The 25,645-nt window shown below is 36.4% G+C and overlaps 1 protein-coding gene across 2 annotated transcripts in view; it reads right to left on the reverse strand.

Moving 5' to 3' along the window:
• LOC145686363 (uncharacterized) overlaps nt 1-20,810 on the reverse strand; it is a 154,458-nt gene extending 133,648 nt beyond the window's left edge. The window contains exons 1-2 of one of the 2 annotated variants that reach the window (XM_081759625.1): nt 20,656-20,809; nt 11,802-12,024 (exon numbers count right to left, since the gene is read on the reverse strand). In XM_081759625.1, coding sequence (XP_081615751.1) covers nt 11,802-11,810 — 9 coding nt within the window. In that variant the 5' untranslated portion in view covers nt 11,811-12,024; nt 20,656-20,809. Of the gene's footprint in view, nt 1-11,801; nt 12,025-20,655 lie in introns of both variants that reach the window. The other variant, XM_081759626.1, reaches the window with a different exon arrangement.
• Between the last annotated feature and the right edge of the window lie 4,835 nt (nt 20,811-25,645).

Below are 25,645 nucleotides of genomic sequence, written 5' to 3' on the forward strand. Positions count from 1 at the left end.
GACTTTGATTAGACTGAACTATGGATCAGACTACACTTCATAAAAATCGGCATTTGTACAAACTGTTTTCGGTGGCTTCCTGATTTCTATTTCGAAGGAACAGTCAGTCACCTATTCACATGTCTTAGCGGCACATCAGAACAGTGGCAGCATTTTCAAACAAGGTGAAAACAAATGACTCCTGAGTGCAACACTATGATTCTGAAATGACGAAATGATGCGCATAGAGCGGGAACATTTTACATACCCGTCTTTCAATAGCCACAATGCAAAGAAAGTAAATGATATCGATGTCTAGAGATTGCACAGGGATTCTGATAATTACTGAAATTTAGACATTACATTACTGCAACTATCACCAAATAGAACGTCTATGCGAAGCATTCCATTCAAAGAAAGAAAGAAAGAAAGAAAGAAAGAAAAAAACACACAAAAAATATGCTTTTCTTGACTAACAATGCTCCCGATCACAAAGCAACTCACAAGGGAACCTTCCGAAAATGATAGTTGCAGTGAAAGATGTGACCTATGCCAATTGAAAGAGCTCTAACAGAGATGATCATTCCCAAAAAATTAGCTGCCCATGGCAATAGGTTCAAGTAATATAAGGGGTTGAAGTTCGGGAAACAGCAAGGTTGGACAAGGGGGGAAAAGTGCAAATTCCGCAAAAAAGGTGGGCACGGCAAAATAAAATGCTGACAAGTGATGTATAGAAAGAGACTTGCCATAATAGGGAACAAGTGAAGGCCACCAGTGGGGTTAACAGTGTTGCCAACTGCAATGAAAAGTACATGTTTTGCAAAGAGCACTATATGAAGTGGGTGCAATATTCAGTGTCAACCTGTCATGTAGAACATAAGATATGACGTGTATAATCAGTGGTACAATCTAACAAAAGAAAATAGAAAAAAACAGAAGTACGAAAAATACGGAAAAGACGGAGTTGGCCATAATGCGCCACATTTGATCACGAGCTGTGCATATTAGAATGAACAAAACAAGAAAGCACCAACTATGCAGGAAACCGACGTACCTAGGTTCGAAAAGAAAAACGAGTTCCGAAGTTGGCAACACTGGCCATGAAAATCCAGACAATTCTAATATAGTTAGGCCACTCGCTTCACAAAAAGGAAAATTCCGGCAACAGGCATTAGCCTTCGCATCATTTGTGCATGCTCGTCAACATTGTACGTGCAATTGTTCGATGAGACAATAGTCCAAACAGAAGATACATTTGCAGTGAGCACAGCGGAATACTACCAATCCGTCACATATGGTACAATAATCGCCTGTGAATGTCTCGAAACAATACTCTAGAGGTATCGGAACCTTTGGTGGTCTTCACAACATCAGTTAGGTTTCTTCCGTCATCACGTCTTCATCACATTCGTATATGATAATGCCTGTCATCTCTGCTGATGGAACTCTCTTGTCACCAATGTATGTGCATGTGGCAGAAGGCAAAGAACATTACCCCAGAAGACCAAAACCTTTTTGTCAACTCTTCTGAATATTAATGCCTTCCCAAATACAATCGCAAACATGCGGAAGAGTGATTTAAACGTGTTTTATGCCAACATGTTTTGGCCAAGTTTGGCAGAAAGAAACCTAACTGATGTTTTGCAACTTGTTGATTCTTGGACAGCGAACAAAGACACCAACTTGCTCTACGAGCATGTACCATCCGGAGGGAATTTCAAAGTTAAGCTGATCCCTCCTGGCTCCACGGGTCTGATACAACCACTTGTGTGTTTATGTTTTTAGACCATACAAGAACTTTGTGCGCTACGTTATAGAGCTTGTGTTATCAGATACTCACTTTAACATTTGGTCCCGCGAGAATTTTCTGAAACTTCAAGCCTTAACCCATTACCAGTTTACGGCATGTTTATTCAAGCCTTTGATTATGTTTGCTTTCTACAGGTGTGGATATGTGATAGAAAGACCACCAAAGGTTCCGACACCTCTAGAGTACTGTTTCGAGACATTCACAGGCGATTATTGTACCATATGTGACGGATTGGTAGTATTCCGCTGTGCTCACTGCAAATGTATCTTCTGTTTGGACCATTGTCTCATCGAACAATTGCACGTACAATGTTGACGAGCATACACAAATGATGCGAAAGCTAATGCCTGTTGCCGGAATTTTCCTTTTTGTGAAGCGAGTGGCCTAACTATATTAGAATTGTCTGGATTTTCAAGGCCAGTGTTGCCAACTCCGGAACTCGTTTTTCTTTTCGAACCTAGGTACGTCGGTTTCCTGCATAGTTGGTGCTTTTTTGTTTTATTCATTCTAATATGCACAGCTCGTGATCAAACGTGGTGCATTATGGCCAACTCCGTCTTTTCCGTATTCTTCGTACTTCTGTTTTTTATATTTTCTTTTGTTAGATTGTACCACTGATTATATACGTCATATCTTATGTTCTACATGACAGGTTGACACTGAATATTGTACTCTTTGCAAAACATGTTCTTTTCATTGCAGTTGGCAACACTGTTAACCCCACTTGTGGCCTTCACTTGTTCCCTATTATGGCAAGTCTCTTTCTATATATCACTTGTCAGCATTTTATTTTGCCGTGCCCACCTTTTTTGCGGAATTTGCACTTTTCCCCCCTTGTTCAACCTTGCTGTTTCCCGAACTTCAACCCCTTATATTACTTGTACCTATTGTCATGGGCAGCTAATTTTTTGGGAATGATCATCTCTGTTAGAGCTCTTTCAATTGGCATAGGTCACATCTTTCACTGCAACTATCATTTTCGGAAGGTTCCCTTGTCAGTTGAACCTATAAGGGAATGTGGTCACATCCAATTGCTGTATTCGTTATTCACCTGACCACCTTAAGTATCTTTCTCTTCCTCCGTTGTAAGGAACACACGCTAGGGAAGCACTTTTCTATGAATAAGGTAGTCAACTCAAATAACTAACAAGGAAAGCTATCCAACTCCTCGACGATTATCGCATTGAAACTTGCACAAGTAGAAGAACATGTTGAAAGATACAAACATACTTACTCCGGCGATTCGTAACGTCGTCGAACAGGAATGATTGTTCCCCATAGCCCCTGGAAATCATGTACTCTGGTCATAAATACCTTGGATAGGATATGAATCTGATGCACTGAACTTGTTTTCTCACGAATAATAATAATAATAATAATAATAATAATAATAATAATAATAATAATAATAATAATAATAATAATAATAATAATAATAATAATAATAGAAGAAGAAGAAGAAGAAGACCGGGGCACATTGTCACCATTATTTTTTCCGCTCATGTAAGGCTGAAAATTATAATTTTTAGTATGAACATACTTGATTATCTTGTGCATAACATATATTACTCTGTCCAATGTAGCTCGTTCTGAATTGGACTTATGAAGTTTGTTTTATGATCAATACAGTTGTGACAATGTACCCCATATGCGGGGTGAGTTGTCACATGTTATTCTAATGGCAGTTTCCAGAAATAGGTATATATTATTACTGCAACTATTACTAATGCGAAAAAGACTGTAAATGTTACCAGCATTGAATACTTAGCGTTTGAAAGGGAATTAAAACATAATTAAATGAAAGGGGAAATTACACTAGTTAAACAGAGAAGACAGTAGGAGGACCTGTAGCCTATATTTTCTCAACATAAAAAGATTTATTGTTACATCAAGCTTTGTAGGAAAACCAAAACTGATATGAAAACAGAACTAACTCATTGGTAAGGAATCAAAACTGCAAACTGAAAGGTCATAACAAAATGAACAAAATTATCAAATGATAGCCTACATCTCCTCCAATAGGCTTAATTAGCTAATTGCATTTAATTTGCTTCTGATTGTAGTTTATGAATTGCACACGAATTCCTATGATTGAACTACTGTATAGCTAGAAGAGGAGTAATTATTATTACAAGTTGTGTTGCGTTTTTATCAGTATGCACCGCAAACTAGTTTGAATATTTTTATTCTTTTGCTTCTACGAAGTACCATACCTGGAGGTCATCAGCAGTCACAGTTAATACAAACGTAAAATAAGTTCTGCGTCCGTCACTTTTCGTACGCCGATTCCTTACATCGAATGCACTGAATCAACTTCACGCTACATGTACTTGCACTGTATGGATCGCCAGAAACTGAACACAATATATCGTTGTCCTGAGGAAGAGTCGTTATCATCTTTGAATCTTCGTCGACATTGTTTTTTCGGTGCAAGTATGGTTGCTTGGAGAGTTTTAATAGCGAGATCACCATGTCTTTTCAGAAATCCTGGAAACCAGTCTGGACCAGCAATGGCCCTATCGTTCCACGACACCGAACACTTCGTTCCTAGCACTTTTGCATAGTCGTAAGCCAAATCGCAAACCTCTTTTGTAGTGAGTCCAGAGTACATGTCCGAAGCTTGTTTTAGGTATGATACTAGTAACTCTTTCTAGTGTTACGAAAATATTCTGTTGCATATTGAGTAACCCAATGTAAATGAATGTTGGCCGGAATGTAGTTCGCCATCTGTAACACGTGCACAAAATCTTGCCAATGTTCTGTAGTGGACATGAAATTCTTTAGCAGCTTTACGTATTGATATGGGGTTGTCGTTTCTTTTCACGGTTCTTGCTGCAGCCAGTAGGTCTTCCATTAGTGGTGCTTTCATCTCTGTCTTTCATTTGTATGTTCTCACCATCTGCGAAACAGAGATACACCTTTACTAAACGAGGAATACATCGCTTGTATCAAACATAACACACAGTGGGGCACATTGTCACAGTGACAACATGCCCCATCTTATTTGTGGCAATTTGCCCCGCGCGTCGCCATTCCTCTTTTTACAAAATATCTGTATCAAACGACAAGATTAGGCGCATTCGGAGTAGCACATTATGAAGGTATATTTCTAACCTTCATAACGCACACAAAAATACTTGCTTCCCTCGCTTTCACGAACACACAAAACAGAAATTCCAGGACTCGGAAACTTTACACTCCAGCACTGAAAACAGACAAAGCTCAACTGACGCAGCGCCGTTGTTCCCGTGCACCTCCGAACTAGTACCGTTTTGCTGTTGTAATAATAATAATAATAATAATAATAATAGTGATGATTATGGATCTTCGTCTTCTTGTCGACATAGTGATCGTGTGGGTTGAAGCATCAAACCAGCAATTCCAAGGTCCCAGCTGGGGTATAGTTGTCTGGATGTTAAACCCTTCATAGCAGTACTAAAGGACACTCAAAGACGGGCCGAAGTTCTTCGTAACTGAACGGTCCCAACAATAGTAGTAGTAGTAGTAGTAGTAGTAGTAGTAGTAGATATTGTTTGTTGTCTTCTTGTTCATTATTTTGTTTAGTTATAATAATAATAATAATAATAATAATAATAATAATAATAATAATAATAATAATAATAATAATAATGTATGACCAGAGTACATAACTTTCAGTGGCTATGGGGAACAATCATTAATAATTCCTGTTCGACGACGTTGCGAATCGTCGGAGTAAGCATGTTTCCATCTTTCAACATGTTCTTCTACTTGTGCAAGTTTCAATGTGATATCGTCGTGGAGTTGGATAGCTCCCCTCGTAAGTGAAATGAGTGGTTTTAAAGAACTATGCAAAAGCGTAAACTCCAGACTAGTGTAGTAAAATTTCCCGAAATTTTGAACCTGTTGATAAAAAACCAATTTTCTATTTTTTTTTTCAGAAAAACTGGATTTTTTTTTAAAAAAAATCTTTATATCAAGTTGATTTTACTAGTAATGTAACCTTTTTTTCTCGAATCCGTGAAAAATATAAGTTGAGAAATTTCAATATTGCGATTAAAAAAAAAGAAAAGAAAAGAAAAAAACACTCGGAAATGAAACTTATAATTATTCTTGAAAATTAATAGTCTGCACTTAGTCTCTGCTTTTAAGTCGTGTATTCGTCGATGTGCATTAATTACACAGCTTTGACAGTTACATAGAAGTCTACAATCATGAAGATTTCTGTTGCGAGAAATCACGCTCTTGAATGAAACGGTTCTTAATATGCTCTTTGATCTGGTGATGTTTTGTAAATTTTACCCAAATTACTTCTTAAAAGAAAGAGCAGTAGGTAAATTTCACAAATAGTCGTGCACTAAAACATGTAATTATTATTATTTAATATTCTAATATGGACTTCTCTATAAACTTTACGTGCAAAATTTTGTATGTAAGCAAATACCTGTTTTCTAATGTTAAAATGCAACAAATTTTATATATATACATGTAAAAAGATGAAAATGACTATGTTTGTAACTTAATAACTCTTGAACTACCAAACCGATCTAAAATCAAATTTTCAACATAGATGAGATTCAGGCCTGAGATGTTTTTTATCATTTCACTTTGTGAAACTTGGAGGAAGGGGGAAGATATATCGAAAATGACAGATATTAGTGTCGAATCCATAATTTTTGGGATCGCTGAGATAAACAGTGACATTTCCGATGCCGTTTAAATCCAAATTCAGCTCCGCAACTTAAAAGAGGAGGAAGGGAGAGAGAGATAAAAATGACCGATATTAGTGTCGAATCCAGTTTTCGGAGTTACTAAGATGAACAGTGACACTTCCAATGCCGTTTAAATCCAAATTCAGCTTTCATTAGTACTCCTAAAGGGGATAGTGACATGTAAAAATAATTGAAAATGACCGACATTAGTGTCAAATTCATAGTTTCTGGAGTCCCTAAGTTGATTGGTGACATCTTTCGTGTTCTTTATGTTCAAAATGAAACTTATTCTCCCCATGCGAAAAACGGGTATTTTGCAAATCTGTAACAATAACGAACAGAAGTTTCACATATTCAACCTTTTAATATACGTATTTCTCGCTGCTCAAATTTACTCACTTGTACGGTGTATGTCAGTATGTGTAAATTAAGATTCTATCTCTTTTTGAGTTATTCGAAAAATATAAATAGTAAAGAGGGATTTTACCACAAATCACAAAACTAAAAGGTAAAATTAAAACAGTAATTTTCGCTTTAAGATTTTCCTACTAGCGAAATACATTGTATACATGCTGCAGACAGGTTTCAGCAAGTAAGATTAGCATCAGACGAAGAAATAGTTTTTAAATTATATTTTCCGGTTTTTGCCAATATTTCTGAACAAAACAATACGGTAACCTTCTGGCTGCTGTCGTTCGGATGGAAAGCGACCAGATGGGTTGACACTGGTTCCATGGATGAGAGGTAAATGTTTATTGTGGGACTTCACATGCGCTGATACATACGCTCATTCGTCTCCCTCTGTCAGTAATGAACGCTGGAGCTGTTGCTAATCGCAGAGAAGCTGAAAAGCAACAACAACCTTCTCGAAAAGTTTGTTTTCGCTCCAATTGCTATTGAAACCAGTAGTGCTTGGGGTGCAAGAAGTCTTGAATTCATTAGGGAGATAGGAAGACGCATTTCTTGTGTTTCCGGCGAAGTTCGCTCCACATTTTATCTAATACAGCGCATAACCGTTTCTATCCAACGTGGTAACGTCTCGTCGGTCACTGGCACTTTATCACCTGGCAAGGAACTGGATGAGGTGTTTATACTCTGATAAGAATTGTTTTATATATAATAGTTCCTGGACAATAGTTTTTCTTTTGACGTTATAATTACATATTTAAATTTAAAAATTCAATGGTGTTCGTATTTCACGTCAAATAACAATGGAATATATTTAAGTTCTATTCCAAACAATCAACAATGTATAATGGAATCTCAACAATGTTCTCGATTGCCGGCATTTGCAGAAATAACAGAATGTATATATTTTGATTAAAAAATTTACATGATTATTTTTTTCTAATAGGTTCAAAATTACGGAAATTTTACACAGTACAAGGAAGATATCTCTACAAAATTTAGATTTGATTTTAACATATTAACTAAAATAATTCGCGATTTAAATCACTTGATTTTTTTAATAAAAATCGTTGATTTAAATCAAATTCCGAAATAAATTAATTTAAAGTGAAAATAAGTAAAATCCCGTTTCTGTTCTGTTATTTCGATTATGGAAGTTAATAATCATAACACAATGAGACTCAAATGTGCAGTATAGTATGAAAACAAGTGTCATGCAGAGGATGATTAGGGAAAATCCCATTTTGAACAGATAAGGGAGCAATCCTGCTTTCTTCTTTTCGTAACATTGGGTTTGGGTTTTAAAATCGTTAACTATTTCAACGGGGAAATCACCATCGACATTTAAGACGAAAATTCTTTTTTTGTGCGTGTCTGTGTTTGTTTGTTCCCAGATAATAGGGCGTATTTAGAGGGATCCTATCCCCTCCCCCCAAAAAAAATTTTGTTAATTTTAGGCGAAATTTCATGCTGCAAGCTAGTTCTGAGTTTTAAAAAATAGGCCCCTGCCAAATATCAGTAACTTTTGTGAAAAAAGTGTCATTTTGATAAACGTTGTTGTACTTTTTTCTTAATTCTTAGCCTTTTAAATGATATCACCTATTTTTAGGTGATAAGGTAGAATCTTCATTATTCGATTAAAAAAGTACCAATAAGGCTTTTTACTTAGTTTTCTTCAAGACTAGAGGCATTTTAGAACACGTTACATATGCTTTCACGCCTTTCTGCGTTGGGGCATAGTGTGTGATGACGTCATAAATTTAAAGGTATTTTTTGTTAAGCATATTATTATTATTATTATTTGGCAGGTTACATTTTGCATTCAGAAGACTGAAATTTTGCACACTCCTTCAGTGCATCCCTTAATAATTTTCAGATCTCTGCGTGGAAACAGCGGGGTCCAGAGGGGCAAACATGTTTTTAAAAAGGATTTTTTTTACAAAAATAGCTTTTTTCGTGGTTTTCCCGCCTTAGATGGAGGCATATGATGCTACCGTTTGAAGGGCTGTTCTATTCTGAAGAAAATGATGTACGTACTATGCTCCTAGGATAAATAGGGATGTCTCAGGAAACTGTTACCTGAGATCCTGTTTTATACGGGAATCTGGGGTATTTGGGGAATATTATTTTTCGTAGGCTTAGAATACTTTTGCACCTACAAGACTGAAATTTTGCACATTTACTCAGTGCACCCCTCAGTATTTTTCAGATTTGTTTCAGATCTCTGCCTTAGAACAGGCGAAGGGGTCCACAGAGGTAAAAAAAAATAAATAAATAAAATAAAAAAAGAAAAATAAAAAAAATTGAAAAAGATATTTTTAACAGAAAATTCCTTTTTTCGTGACTTACCCGCCCCAGATACATGATGGAAACTTTTGAATGGTACCGTTTGAAAATTTGTTTTATTGTGAAGAGAATAATGTACAAATCATGATCCTAGGATAAATAGGGATGTCTGAGGAATTTTTTATATTACATCCGGGTCATCATGGGAATGTTCTTAGCTCACTGTTAAATAATTTCCTCACCCTTACCACTCAAGATAGAAGCTTGAAATTTTGTACACACATTAAGTACACCCTTAGTATTTCCCAGTTGATTTTGAGATCTGTGCGTTGACACAGGGGGAATCCAGAGGGGATCAAAATTTAAAAAAAAAAAAAAAAAAAAAAAAGTAAAAAGAAATGCCGATTACTCGCAAAATTTCCCGCTTCAGGGACAAGATAGGGAAATGTGAATGTTACCGCTTCGAAAGCTGTTCTATTCTAAAGAGAGTGATGTATGTACCATGATCCTAGGATAAATGGGGATGATGCTGTAGCTGCTTGACTGAAAGTCTATAATTTCCCTTTAAAAAGAGCCATAATTTAAAAGAGTTAAGAAACATTGCTTGGGATTGATATAGGTTAACGACTGGGGATAATTCAAAATTCAACCCCAATATTTTCACTTAAATGGCATAATTAGCATTTAATACTAATTCCTAATGCTTTTTCTTCAGTTCGCGACTTGTATTATACAAGGAGAAAGATTTGATTTAAATAAAAAAAATCGATTTAAATAAAAAAAATCAACAAAAATGTTTTTTTTTTTAATATCATGATTTTTTTCCACCCTGCTTCATAAGATTGGTTAAAATAATTTAAATGCGTCTATATTAATTAATCCAACTAGGATTATATTTTAGTTTCTTTTATAGCCGTAACTCCATCCTGTCACGGTGCTAAGTTTAAAGAGTTTGGATGACTGATGCACATATATCTGTTGTCACAAAATTTCCCTATTCAAAATACAATATAAGTACTCAATGATCTTAATTCTAAACTAGTCAATATAAAATGGTTTTCATTTTAAAAGCATAATGTAGTAAAATATTTGAAAATTTCAATTTTTCCCAAACTTTTTTTTTTTTTTTTTTTTTTTTTTGCCAGGCCTTCACAACACTACTCCGGACAACTTAAATGAACCCCGATGAACTGATATGCTCTCATAATGATGCAAGCTAAGAATCAAGTATAAATTAAATATTTTTAAATAAAAGCAATATACACATAATGCTTGTCTCCTAAAAAACTTCCATTCCAAATAATTCCATGAGAAGTGTATAAATGCATATTATAAGCATACAACTGATATAATGTCTTACGAGTATTAACAATAATACTTCAAAACATTAATATTTAGGTAAAATATGAGAATTATTTATATTAAAATGTAGCAGTAATGATTATAGAGCATGATTATGATGCATTTATAGCTTCAATTTGATTTTCTTTAAGAGCAAGAAAGTTATATTTTAATTCAATTAATATAATGGCAATGTGAGGCGGTGAGCTAACTACACGTTTTCCAATTGGACGTAATATATACACCGACCTATCACTGAATTTTGACCACCTCTCTGAACAGTGGATTCGATCTTGTTACCACGTGTTTCCTGATGAGGCAGAGAATACAGAGAATACCTCAGCCGTGGATAGTTACAGGCCTAGGTAATCAGCAGAGAGTTTATGCGTGATGAGTAAATGCGAATATTTACCTATGTTTGACAATTGTCAGATCATGGTGTTAATGCCACGATCATGCGAACGGCTGCACTTTTGGATTGCTGGAAAGCACTCGTTCTGAATGTGCATCCTAGACTAGTATTAACAGGATGACCTAGGTTGATTTAGGAGTACGCGTCGCATTTTGTGACTTAAAAGACTCACAGACAGAGACCTGATTATCCATTACAACGTAGTCAACTCAAAAAACATACCTTACGTTGTATATTCGCGCACATGACATTTCAAATAGACGACTCTGGTGCAAAGAAAATGAAAACTTGGACGGTAGAAGATTGGCAGGTCTGATGAACCAAAATTTTTACACTCAACGGATGGGAGTGTGTGTGTTTGCAAGTCCATGAAGTACTGAAGCCCTTGTGCGTAATACCAACATTACAGGCCGGTGGCGGCAAGCGTTTGGTATGGAAAATGTCCACATGGCAAGAACTAGGACCATTGGTAATTTTAAACAAACACATGCCTAGTGTCCTGTATCGAAAAACTTGTCACAAACAGGATATATCCCACCGGTTTGCATTATTTCTAATTCATCTACCCACGTACTGCGCATAAATGTTTCGAGGAACGCAATGCGGATTTTCAGGATCTTCCATGGATCTCAACCACACTGAACACCTGTAGTCTCTCAAAACAGGCTCACTTTCATCTCGGTTTTAAAGGTCTCATTATAAACAACCAGGTTGGTCACACCAGTGGACGACTAGCGACATGCCATTACATCATGTCACGTCGAACAACAAAGGAAAATTTACGCACTATTATGTATGTGCTAATAATTGAGTGATAAGTCGGTGTGTATATAAAGGATGAAATATATTAATTTTACTATGATATACTGCATACCCCTTTCATCTGAAATTCCTGGTTGCGTAGAAATGAAATATCACACCAGTTGTCACAATAACAAGTCCACGTTTCTCCATTTACATGTACAACCAACCCACTGCTAGAATGTGCATTCAAATCTTGATGACGACTGTACTACGTATCTGCCATTTAAGCATATTCTGCAGCTAACAGTATTTTGAGCTGTGTTCCTCCTTTGTTTTGAGATCTATTCCTATCTCTGGAATGAAACCACAATTAACTATTATTCGATGCAGATAGAACAGCAAATATATTTCTATAAGCTGAGGCAGAATAATGATACACCTTTTTAGCAAATGCCTTCTGCTCATTACTAACACAATACATGCAAAAATCTGTCCAGAAAGACACTGATCTTCTAAAACCACGATCGATGAAACCATCTTCATTTTTCACTGCGAGCGTTGAAGTGAAGTTGTGTTCCGCACTTGTGGCAATTTTGTAATGTTACGAAAACAAAAATGAAGAAAAAGCATCAACTTTTATTTCAAATTGAGAAAGACAAGAGAAACTTTGAAAATGCTGAAGGAAGTATACGGGGAAGAATTTTATGAGTCGAACCCAGTGTTGTGAGTGGCTCCAGTGGAAAACCTAGACACCCATCAACATCATGTGAAGATGTTCGCGTTCAGAAAGGGCGTCATGTGTATAGAGAAACTGTCGTTTGGCCATCCGCAAAACAGCTGAACATGCATTGTGGCTATACCAGCCTTTTGCTTCTATTTCTTCCAATACTAAAATTATGTATGTATATATAGCTCAAGATTTGCACAGAGTGCTTGAGAAAGGATCCTCTTTCCGTCTGCTTCTTCTGTCACCCTAAATAAGAATGAAGAAGAAATGGAAAAGAAAAAGATAACCACAAAACGAGCTAGGACTGTAAGTTACGAGCGATATAAGACAAAATAAATAAATAAATAAGTAAAAAGCTGAATTTACTCTCGAGTGAAACCTTTATTTCGAATTCATGGTTTACTTCGATTCTATTTATCCATACTAAAAATAAGTATTTCCCCCAGGGCAGCTCAATCGAACACCCGATACACTATAGGCAGACTACTCTATTATCAAGCCTTCTGTTTCCCATCAAAATTCTCTAAAAAAAAAAAATATTTAACACTTGTATGGGAGGCAGACTTCATTCAAGCTCATGCTACTCCCAAATCTTTACGGTATTAGAGAATCCCATTAAAATTCTCTTCACGGCGGGCACATTAAGAACACTCCTCAAGTCACCAACTGCCAGGAAGATCTAAAGAGTATTGATCATTTAGGGCTACTCTGACCTATGTTCTGTTTCTAAAAAATAAATAAATAAAAAATAAAAGCTAGCTATCACTAAAAGCGTAAATCTCAATCACTTTGACATTTGCAACAACAACCACCACACACACACAAAAAACTATCAGTGTAGCTCATTCCGTTCGCTCCGTCAATGTTAAAAAAAAGGGGGGAATTACAGATAATGCTGTGCACTTCAATATCCTGAACTATGGACATAAAAAAAAAAAAAAAAAAAAAAAATCACTCACCGAAAGAAGAATCATAATTGTCAACTAAGAAGAACGCCTCGTCAAAACTACGTCCGAAACAATAGATGAAGTCTAACGTTTGCAACCTAGACGCAGAGTATGCTGAAATTGTTTCAGCCTTTCAACGAATTTCCCCTTACACAAACCGAAGCTTCCCGCAATGTAAGGAGGACGCATGTCCAGAACTTATTTTATCCCTGCAACTTCCTAAAACTGCTAAGCCAAATATATAAACACACATAGTATACATAATGAACTTCGTTTACAGACATATACAAAATTACATTAAGTATATAATTTATAAAGTACCTTAGCCAAGGGATTTACTACATAATTAAATACTATATATTTAAATGAAAATGTAAAATTAAAAAACAAAATAGCCATACACCAAAAGTAACCAATAGGTGGGAAAATCGCCGGACCCAAAAAAGCACTCTCAAACGTTCAAGTGATGCTTATTGTTATCCTTCATTTTTGTGGTGTTGGTCAGTAACTTATACGTCCTACGTGGTCAAACCATTATCAAAGATTATCATTTAGAAGTAATTAGGTGTTTGAGGGAGGCTGTGAGGAAGAATAACCGAAAAGATGACAATGCTCCTAGCTATTAGGCTCTCACCATCAGGAAGTTTTTGGAGAAGAATAATTAGGCTGTTCTACTATAAACACCCTACACGCTTAAACTGACACCTACACACTTCTTTCTGTGTAATTGAACCATCCTGAAAGGTCGCTGTTTCCAACACATACAGAAAACAAAACATTCAATACGAGATCTTCGGGCCATTCCAAAAAGTCTGTTCCGGGATACGTTTAGTGGAAAATGTGCTCAGAAAGACACATTCACATTAAAAGGAATCATTTTGAAGAAAACAAATTTGAATAATTTCCACAAAGTGTCATTATATTTAGTTTTTTTTTTTCTTTCTTTCTTTTTCTTGGACAAGCCTCATATAAAGCAAAAATAATGGATTCGTAAACATTTCAGTACACTAATACTCTGTACAAAAATTATCAACTTTTTTTTTTCCATGAACAAAGGACAGACAACGAAAAGAACAAGAGCTGCTGCCAAGCGGGTTTTGTGAAATGAAATGAAATCTTTTACTGTTCCACGTTATACCCTTTGCAAGGTGGTACCAAAAAGTTGGTGCAATCATCTAGAAGAAATCCACTCTGGAGAACTCTGACACCATCATGGTGTTAGTCGTTCTCTACGTAGTCACCGTGCCTAACGACACATTTTTGCTAGCTGTCCTTCAGTATTCGTATCCTGTTTCGTAGAAGTCTGCAGTTTGGATTTGAAACCACAGTTCAGCATCAGAAATAACGTCAAGAGAAAGAAGTCACTTGGTGCTAAGTCCGGTGAGTATGGGGTGGGGCAATATATCATATCCTAATTCCACTGCCTGCATCATGGGCAGATGGGTGGAATAAGCTGGTGCATTGTCTGCCAATAGCAGTACCCCTTTTGAATAACAGTTTGACCCTGTGGTAGGTAATTTGTCATGATCCTTCACAGTCCAGAAAAAAAATATATATATACAGGGTGTTTCAGATAAAACGTCCAGTGCTTATAAATCCGAAATGGCTGAGAATAAAAAGATCAAACAAAAACTGAGATAGGAAAATGTCATAGGGCGCATCACACGGTATTGTCGTGGTGACCCCCAGGGCCCTCCTTCAAGGGAGCCCAGGGGCCAACTTCAAATTTTCAAATGGGAACATGTATTGAATCATACCTCATTCAATAGTCCTTGAAATACGAAACAACTTTTGTAGGAAACAATTTTCGATTTGGGCCACCGTTTTCAAAATGGCCGCAAAAAGTCCTGTATCAGTTTCAAGTTGGCACCTTGGCCCCCTTCACGGAGTTTCTTGAGGGTCACCACAACAACACCACTTGATATGCTTTATCATCGTTTCTATCTCAGTTTTTGTTTCATCTCTCTATTCTCAGCCGTTTCTGATTTAGGCCTATAAGCACTGGACGTTTTATCTGATACAGGACCCACTTTTTGCGGCCATTTTGAAAACGGTGGTCCAAATCGAAAATTGTTTCCTACAAAAGTTGTTTCGTTTTTCAAGTACTATTGAATGAGGTATGATTCAATACGTGTTCCTATTTGAAAATTTGAAGTTGGCCCCTGGGCCCCCCAAGGGGGCCCCTGGGGGTCTCCACAACAACACCACGTGATGTGCCCTATGACATTTTCCTATCTCAGTTTTTGTTTCATCTTTTTGTTCTTAGCCGTTTCGGATTTATAAGCACTGGACGTTTTACCTGAAACACCCTGTAATATATATATATATCACCTAGGAGGAAGACTTCAGCACTCGTGACTTTTTAGCGGCGGGTGTTTCCATTGTTTGCTCATTTCCTTTGTTTTGGGTTATAAAGCTAAACCCAACTTCCATTAATTGTCACTAGTCAGCCGAAAGAAGTTTTCTCCATCCATTCCACAGCGATGCAACATTTCTCTTGCAGCGCTAGCTCGACTTCTCTTCTGGAAAGTTCTGAGCAGTCGTGGTACCCACCATGCTTGATACTTACTAAAGATGTGCAGCTGGTTGTGAATGACATTCTAGGTAGACTCATAACTTATACCTATTGCTCACATAACACTTTCAATGGTTATCCTCCTGTCTTCCATTATGATCTCAACTTTCTCCGCCCAGACAGCATCACCAGTGTAAGATGCTCCTCTAGATCTAGAGGCGTCCGCGGTGGTTGTGTGACCAGTTCGGAATTGCAGTTTCCACTTGGATACCATCTCACAGAATTGGCTTTTACCCCTATAGACTTTTTTCATCTCTTCGTGGATCTAGTTTGCTGATTTCTCCTGAAAACGGGGGAACTTAATGACGCTCCGTGCCTCATGCTTGTCAATCATTACACCTTCGGCGATTTAACTTTAAAAAAAAAAAAAAAAAGTTCTAACGTGTCCAGAATTATACACGGTTAATATACAAAGACTTACTGTAAAATTCATGTACAAGAAGGTTTGTAGTTTGTCACCTTCTCTAGGTGATTGTACGAACTTTTTGATAGTCCCTCGTATGCTACAGAAAACGGATCATTAAAATTGAAGTTAATGATTGTGAAATTAAATTTTTGTACTCCTGTACCAGGAATCGAAACCAGATGCATGTGCACCAAAAGCACACGCGTTAGCCACTAGGCCAGCAGGAAAGGCAAGTGGGCTTTGTGTTGGACGAACACAGTCTGCATCGACTTTTTCGGAGTTTAGCCATTTCCTCTTACGTTCTTCATTCCATTATTTCGTTCACTGTCTTCATTACTGTCTCCCTTATCCTCGCTGCACAATCCTGAGGTTCAACTAAAGAAAAGAACAGAAAGGCACAAGACGCAGAAAACAGACTAAGTACAATTAGTCACTCACGAAAGTTCACATGACAGTTAGTGCATACAATTCACTAAGTTAGTGTATTCCGATGTATCCAAATACAAAGGGGAACTAGATACTACAATATAGATGGCAATAACTTCTAACAAAATAATATGAAAGAAGAAAAATACTGACAAGTGAATAATCCTAAGGATTGGTCAGCATCGCAATCACAGGTATTACTACTGTTTATTACTGTAATATGAACGACCAGAAGCGCGGACATATTCTTTTCTTCATTATGTAATGTTTTATCATTCATCTCTGTAGAGCCTCTAACATAACTGGTCCAACGATTCTGAATTTAGAAATAGATAAACTTTTCAGAGATCATCTATATACGGAAGAATGAGTTGTTATTCGAATAAACTAAAAGAAAAAGGAAAACGCCACTTAATCTAGGGGGCCATGGATAATCACTTTCCATAGAAGACGGAAGGCTTTTCTATTACCCCCTGTGGCTTAGCAACTGCTAACTTCAATGGGGTTCGCGAAGGAGTCAACGCTGCCACACTTCTAAACTAATTTATTTTGTTTCCTCCCTGTTTGAAGGTTTCATTCCGAATTTTCATATGAGAACAGCAAAAGCACAAACTGATCTTTCAGCTCAACCTAGACATCAATTTACATTATGTTCGTATTCGAAAGTTTTCGACAATGTGACATTTTTAGTTACTTTCTATAAAAGATCTATACGAAAAAATGGGCTAACAAAGAATCTATTTTTTTTTTTAAAGATTTCTCTCCAGAAAGACATTTGAAAAAAAAAAAAAAAAGGATCGAAAGGAGTGCCGGTGGAGGCACTCGGTCGAAAAAGTGTACAACTTTCTCAAGCCAGCAATAATGAATGAGGTTTTCCTCCTTCACACCAGGCAAATACCAGGGTGATACCTAACTTACAGGTCCCAGGCCGCTTCCTTCTCCCCTGATAGTGTGCTCGCCGCAGGACATCCCTCATGCATGACAGCTAAATGACCATAGATACCGAAAGTCCAGAAATATAAATCCTAAATAAAGGCGGAAGCATATCATGCTTGACCCAATCATTCTGTGTTTAATTTACCGAATCACAGAAATATAATAAGGACATTTTGTAGGGAGGAGATTTTCTGTCTCCGTACTGTATCGCACATTTGTTTTCAAACTGCAAAATCACTTTCTGTGCTAAAAACGAATGAACTGAAAGTACTTCCTGTCCGATGTGAAGAGGATGTGCAGATTAAGAATATACTACGTTCTCCCCTTAAAAATATCACTTCCTTGGCGAATTCAAAGATTTTACTAGCAAAATTTTCGGAAAAGGAGGAAACAGTGATTGTGTCACTGCGTTCATCTCAGGTGCAAAGCGTTCCTGGTTCGATCCCAGGACATGAGAGTTTCCAATGGATAACAGATTTCTTACGTATATCATCAATTATTTCATAAAGATTCGCTTTTATTAACAAGCCACCTTTGGCCCAAAGGGCATAAATGTGAAGTGTAAAATTAAAAATTTCAATTTCCAAAAACGACGAAATCACCTATGTAAAGTACAGATATAGACTTACTGATTATTTTGAAATATCCGTTTCACTGTTCCTATTATTGTATTTATGTAACAATCCACGTAGTTGGATCATCCGCACTGTTTCATTGAATCAAACATTGAATCATTTTTGCGATATGCTGTAAATGCCCCAATTGAGGCATTAAATACGTGTAAGATCCACAATGCCGCAGATTAGGTCCAGAAATGTCAAAAATACGGAAAAATTACAGGTTCATTAGTTCCTTTTAATGAAATTCATGCTAACAAAAGACGTACTACGTGGCATTTTTCAAGTGTTAGAAGCTGAGTGTTGTTGGTACTATTTTGAGTAGAGGAATGCTGACGCCAGACATTATAATGTAATGAGGAAAGTAATTCCCAGCAATCAAAGATGGGAGTTGCATGTGACGGACGTGACATTTCGATCGTGAGTTTTATAACAACCTATGCTGCAGAAGAAGAGTTATTACGTTTTGTGGGTCGCCATGGATTATTAGAATTGGGCACAAAGTGAAGCAAATGTAGGAAAGCAATGAAAATAAAGAAGAGGAACGTTACTTTTCAACGTGAACATCGTGTTGATAGTGTGAAACGTTATTGAGGAAAGTCGGCACTGAAAGGTACTTTTCTCGAGGACACAAAGTTGTCAACAGAGATGTTATTATTCATAGTGTATTGGTGCAAAATTAAAGATTAAACCTCGTGTTTTTTCGCGGCATTCTCGTTTACGTGCCTGCTCCCTACGAACACGCCCTTTTTCAAACGGCTCGGGCCCCCATGTTGCTCTCCTACTCTGACTCCATTAGATTACATTCGTGCTTTTGCCGGTGAAGTGGGTTTAAGTTTAGAGTTGCCCCTCCACTTTATATATATATATATATATATATATATATATATATATATATATATATATATATATATATATATATATATATATATATATATATATATATATATATATATATATAAAGGAAAATTTACAGGAGAAATGGGGGTAAGAAATAATGATTTGAAGTTCTTATGTGATGTTTAGTTGCGTAAGTTTGGCAGTAAAGTTACGTTTTTTTATATGAGAAGATGCGTAAAAGTGGATACTATTTGATGATTCAGCAGCATGTTAGTCGTATACGATACCGAATCAGTGCGTTGAATGTGATATTTCCGCGTTCAGTTTTATAAAATTATATAAGAATAATGAAGAGAATCTATTAAATCTTTATAAGAACCACGGATTACTGAACTTAAGTGATAATTGAAACTTCTATGAGAACTGGTTCCAGTCACAGTTCTAGTTAATTAGTCTTAACAAGTAACCTAACCTAAACTAACCTAACCAAGCCTGGCCTAGCCTAACCAAACCTAACCATTTTTTATTGTTCTAACGGCTTTTTTGTAGGTTTGAAACTGGAGGGGTACTCTAAAACTTAAGAAGGTGAAGCAGCACAGGTTATTTTATAGTTTTTCATCGTAATGGCATGTTTCCGGACGCATTATTTACACACACAACGGTGGAGTTTTCTTCAAGTGATTGTGAACCGACGAATTCTTAAGGAACACTTTCCACGGTAATGACAATGAATTTCCTCATAAATAAAAATTTTACGACTTTCAGCATGAAAATAATGGACCTACTCTGGGGCATAAAAGTCTATTTACCAAATGGATGACATTCAGTATCCCTCGTTACATGGTTTCAGAATCGAGTACCTAGTTTTTGTCTAAACTGTGACAAAGGTAGAAAACAACGAGCCCTGCGGTGCTTCCAACCCCCTTCGCTCGTTCAGCTATATTTTGTGAAGTAAGTAACACTGGAGACCTTATATGTACATGATCGGGGGAGAAACTAAAAGGTATCCTACGAAATATAAAAAGTTAATTAAACCAGCAACGCAACATTGTTCCTTAGAAGACGCCGTAACGAAACATTGACCTATCAAAATAAAACGTAAATTATATATGAACACCAGTTACAGAACTAACGTAATAATTTGTCTGTATTGCAAATAAGTTTGCACGCTTTAGCGACTATCTCACATATCAATATCGTAATTGTCTGTTATACGTTATTATCATGTAAGATTTAAGCAATATAACCTCCTTTATAGTGAACGATAAACTGAAGAAACAACTATTACGAATCATCTGCATGTTTTCACGGAGTTAATAAAATCACAAAATTTACATTCTAACATAAATATCGAAGTTAAAAATCAGACTAATAAATAGGTACAATGCGAATTTATCCTGTCACTAATTATATTCGAAGCATCATCTTTCAGAAACTAATCAATTTTGTACCACTTAGCAAATTGCGATAACAAAATTAACTTAAAATTCAACTTATGAAGTATTCTTACCACTATCATCTATTCTCATATCATTATCACATTCTTGATAGATTTTTCGTGTATATTACAAACACTTTTAACACAATAATCGAAAAAAAAACAGCCATGTTGTTGCTGACCTAGTGCGCAACTACGTTAATCAAATTGATACCAAAAAATCTAGTGAGCAATTAAATTGTATTTAATCTTGACACAGTCAATTTACAACTTAACACCATATCATTTTACAAATTACTTGAAATTCTTAATTTCAGAAAATGTGTAACACATTATTTCCTTTATTTTATTTTCTTTGTATTGTAACGTTTGTTTCGGTTTCCATTTGATTATGTCTTACCGTTCGGCGGAAGTTCGTAATTTTAACAGATACAGTTAACAGATGGTAATCATTTCGATTTCATTGCTAAAATTAGTACCCAAATTCTACCTAGAGATCCCATTCCGTAATGATTTGCTTCAACGCAACGCAAAATCTGCGTTTTCGTTACTCGTATTTGTATGCTATCCTATTCTAGGGAGCATACATTTGTAAAATCTATAGAAAAAATATATTAATTTATTTTACAATATGATTGTATACGTAATACAATTAAATGAACATAAATACTCATACAACAAGAGAAACCAGAAGGAATTCCATATGCTTCCTGATATTGCTTCGTTATATGAGCAAGGTTCCAGATACATATAGGCCTATGTTATATATACAATTAGTAATATAACAAAATTACTCATCAAACTTAAAGCAGTAGAAAGTATGGGAATTTAGAAAACTAGTCAAAGAATTTCTGATTTCCCATTTTTTTATTATTATTATTATTTCTTGTGTGAATAAATATCTCGATTAATATATAGACCTATATAGCTTGAAGATTATTAATTTGTGGAATATATGAAAATTACAGCGAATCATTTATACTTATAGCAATGTTATAGATATATACTATGTGTTTATTAAGATAGTTTGTAACTTTATGACATATCCAAACTAGTGGCGTGATTAAGGCTCGGGGCTCCTCTAACAGACAGCGAAAGTTAAGTTCTTTCTCCATGCTTCTACTGAGAAGACAATACATTTATTGCAACTTTCAAGGATTACCTACTGATGCTACAATTGCTTGTGAAATTCATCACTATAGATCGGAAACCATTCCTGGACAGGGCTTTGAAAGTCCTAGCTATGTGAGTCATTCAGTTGCAAACCGGTATTTGTTTGTTTACAGCAAATCTCAAGAAACAGAAACTATGTAGGATCGATATATTTTATACAACTGAAAATATTTGATCCACTGGACGACTCAAACACAGAAAACGTTTATTTTGGCCCTACAAATAGAAGAATACAATCAATTTAACAAAACATAGATGTGTTGGGTATGAAGGCTTATGCTGTCATAGTTTAGGCATACACACTTATGCATAAGTTCTCATTATGACCTGCTTCTGAATACAGAACTGAATTCTATATGGTTTCATGCCGTATTTGATTGTAAGAAATCAAACATATTAAACATACATATGTGAGAGAGAGAACATAAAACAACACAATTTAAGAAACAGGATGTCAGATACACTAGAAACATTAAACATTTTTAGACGATTTCTCGAAATCAAACCAATGTTTTTTGTTTTTTTTTTTTTAAATTATTTTTCACTTAAGAAATCCGACCTCTTCTCTGCGGCTGAAAAAATTGCCAACCTAGTAAACCTTCTTTTGATTTCTGCACTCATACATGTTTTAAAGCAGAGTACCTACTGGAACAATTTATGAATCTAATCTACAACATCAGCAATATTAATAATATTTAGTATGTTACTACAATTGGTGCTGAGTTCCCTCGTGGCTAAGCTGCTTGTGTACGCGCCTTTGGCGTGGGAGACAAAGGTTCGGTTCCCGACGGGAGCTCATGTGGCTTGGATTTCATGTTAATCAGTAGGTCCACGTCTCATATAGTCTCGCTGCTGAACGGGACGTTAAACTCAAAAATCAACTCATCAAATACAATTGGTACTGGCACTCTGTAATAAACACTTTATTAAAAGTTTTCAAATGAATTAATTTTTTTATGATTTTGGGGGCCTAATGGCTTGAGGCACCGCTCATTCCAGCATTTGCAGGGTTATTAAATACCCCCTGACTCAAACTATACGTCTGGTATGTATTCTTGTACTTAGTATATGAAAAAAGATGAAAATACTATACAATACAATATGAGGTCTTGCCTCTTACATGCATAATAAGGTAGAAATACGAAATGCAAAGTGTTCTCTTTACTCCGTAGGGAAGATATGATTAAGAGAATTGCAACGTGAGGACAGTGAGGCAAGGCCCCAGAGCTGTGACACACACAAAACATGTGTTTTAACGAATATTTTTCACTATCTTCGTTTATGCATTTTCCACCGTTGCAGACTCGTCTGCTGCGCTTCTGCCCTGGCTCGGTTAGTTAGCATTCGTGCTTTCCAACGACCACCTAGCACAAGTTGGTGTGTGTTTCTAAGTTGTTTCGTTTCTTATGCACTGTGGTTTTATGCCGTATTTCTACACAGCCATCCTAAAGGTAATCTGCACTCATTAATACCCCTTATGCCGTAAACGTCGCCAACACTGCTGATAAATGTAAATCGTCGATATAGCGACGCGTCGAAGGATTGCAGCTAGTGTGCCACTGGCGGCAAGATTTCATCGAGTCGAAACAGATATCTAGAGTCGAAGTGTTGAAGTTAGCCACCGCGTAGCAACGAGGATTTCATTTTGGTCCGTTCTCCTTCGATTCGTCGCGGAGAATCGCGAAGGGACCAACACAAACTATCACGAGTCATGTGCATGCGGTTATATATATATATATATATATATATATATATATATATATATATATATAAAATTTTTTTTCTTGACGAACTGTTCCTAAAGGGAACTCCAGGAGTCATGAGTAACCCCTGCCTCTACATCATGAAGTGAAAAATCTTGAGATGAAAGCCTATATTTTTTTTTTTGAATTTAGAGGACAACTGTCACCAATCATTAGAAAGTGAGTGTGGGAGAACTATGAAACAAAGTAAATAGACGCGCGTTATTTTGTTATAAAATCAATTGGCGAGTCCATTTTATCTGATCCCAAATGGTTATCGTCGAATACATACTGTTAAAGGAGCACTCTGATTAGCCAAATTAGAAAGACCTCAATGATTTATCCCTCTACAAGAGACGTTTCTTTCAACGCCTCTGTGGCCTAGTCTGCCCTCCCCCGCTGGTCTAGTGGTTAGCACGTGCGCCTTTGGGTGTTGTTGTTGATTTTAGTTTAGCGCCCCTTTCAGCAGCGAGGCTATATGAGACGTGGACCTACTGATTAACATGGAATCCGAACCACATGAGCTCCCGCCGAGAATCGAACCAATGTCTCCCACGCCAAAGGCGCATACGCTAACCGCTTAGCCACGAAGGATCTCGTGCGCCTTTGGTGTACGGGGTCCCTTGTTCGATTACCGGTGGGAGAGCCTTTGGAATTTTAACTGTCCTGGATATGTATATGTTCGTGTCCAGGGCCGTCGCATGGGTTGTATGCACCCGGGGCGAGAATTCTCAGGCGCCTCCCTTCAAGTGTGTCATGAGATACGACCAGTATTTATTCTGTATTCCTAGATTTAAATATGGAATGTAAGATCATAATGTAAAATAAAAGAAGTTCTATTATATCACTTTTTTAAAAAATCGAATGGCTTTTGTAGTTAAAACATAAAAGTTAATGAAAACATGGTTTTGAATTATTGAAATCGAGTGCTATTCTTGTCTATTTTGAATTTGATACACATCAACATAGTAATAGCATAGAAAGTACAAATAACGATACAGATATTAAATTCCAACATTTAAAAAAAAAACTTCTTACAGAGGGCTGGAGAGAGTTCCAAAAATCTTTGAGTTTTACGTCCCACATTTATGCCTGCTAGGCAGTGATGTGCCGTAAACTATAATTTTACGTCTACGCGATTTTCTACTGTAATATATACGTAGTGTAGACTATGTAGACAACCACTATCAAATGTAAGGAAGAATTTCGTTGCTCGTTTGTTTATATTTCCTCATTCAGTTGTTTTGCTTCGGTGCAGCGAAAGATTAGGGAAACGACTAACTTATAAAAAGTAGAGGGAATTATCTAATCTGTATGTTTACTCTGCTCTGCACATACCACTTCCTTAGATTTTCCACTTCGAGCACTGCTTTTATAATGAAATTTACAAAACTAATTCTCACCTGTGGGCTTTCAGTCTTGAATATGCTGTATTTGCCAATTTTTTCTTTCATATTTTACAAAATGCATAATATTTTTCAGTTTCCTTCATCAAGACGAAACTAAGTATTCGAAAGTTACTATTCGCTGGTCTAGGCATTTTATTTTGTACGCAATTTCGCAAGGTAACGACAAAAGAAAGCTCCTTTATTGCCATACTAGCAGCGTTCACCCCGCTTCGCTGGGGTCACCCCGGAACGCAATAAACCTTGTTACTTAGATAATTTTTACTTTTTCGCTTTCAAGTGATATGATAAAAACCATAGTAGATTGCAGTAAATGTTAACATTATATCGCCTGTCATTTATGTTAACCCGCCGAGTGACACGGTCATGCGGGTTGCATATAAATACGTTTATTTTTACCTATGATGAACTAACAAAGGATTTGTACGTTATGGACACTTGAATGGTCAATTATCTCAAGACACTGGTAATTAAAAATTAAAGTGATATGATAAAAACCATCTAGGGTCCAAATCCTAATAACCCCCCAAAAATGAAAGAAATTGGTTCAGCCGTATTAGCGTGATGAGGGAACAAAGGATTTGTGCGTTCTCTTTTATATATAAGATTAAATTACGTGTTGTTGACATATTCTACATAGTCTACGTTGTTTACATTGTCTACGCATAGTTGACACGTAAACGTAAACTATCGTTTTTTACGCGTAGACGCACATCTCTGCTGCTAGGCTAAAGGAGACGG

Source organism: Thermobia domestica, chromosome 5, assembly GCF_964235325.1.
Source record: "Thermobia domestica chromosome 5, izTheDome1.hap1.1, whole genome shotgun sequence".
NCBI classification, from domain to species: Eukaryota; Metazoa; Arthropoda; class Insecta; order Zygentoma; family Lepismatidae; genus Thermobia; species Thermobia domestica.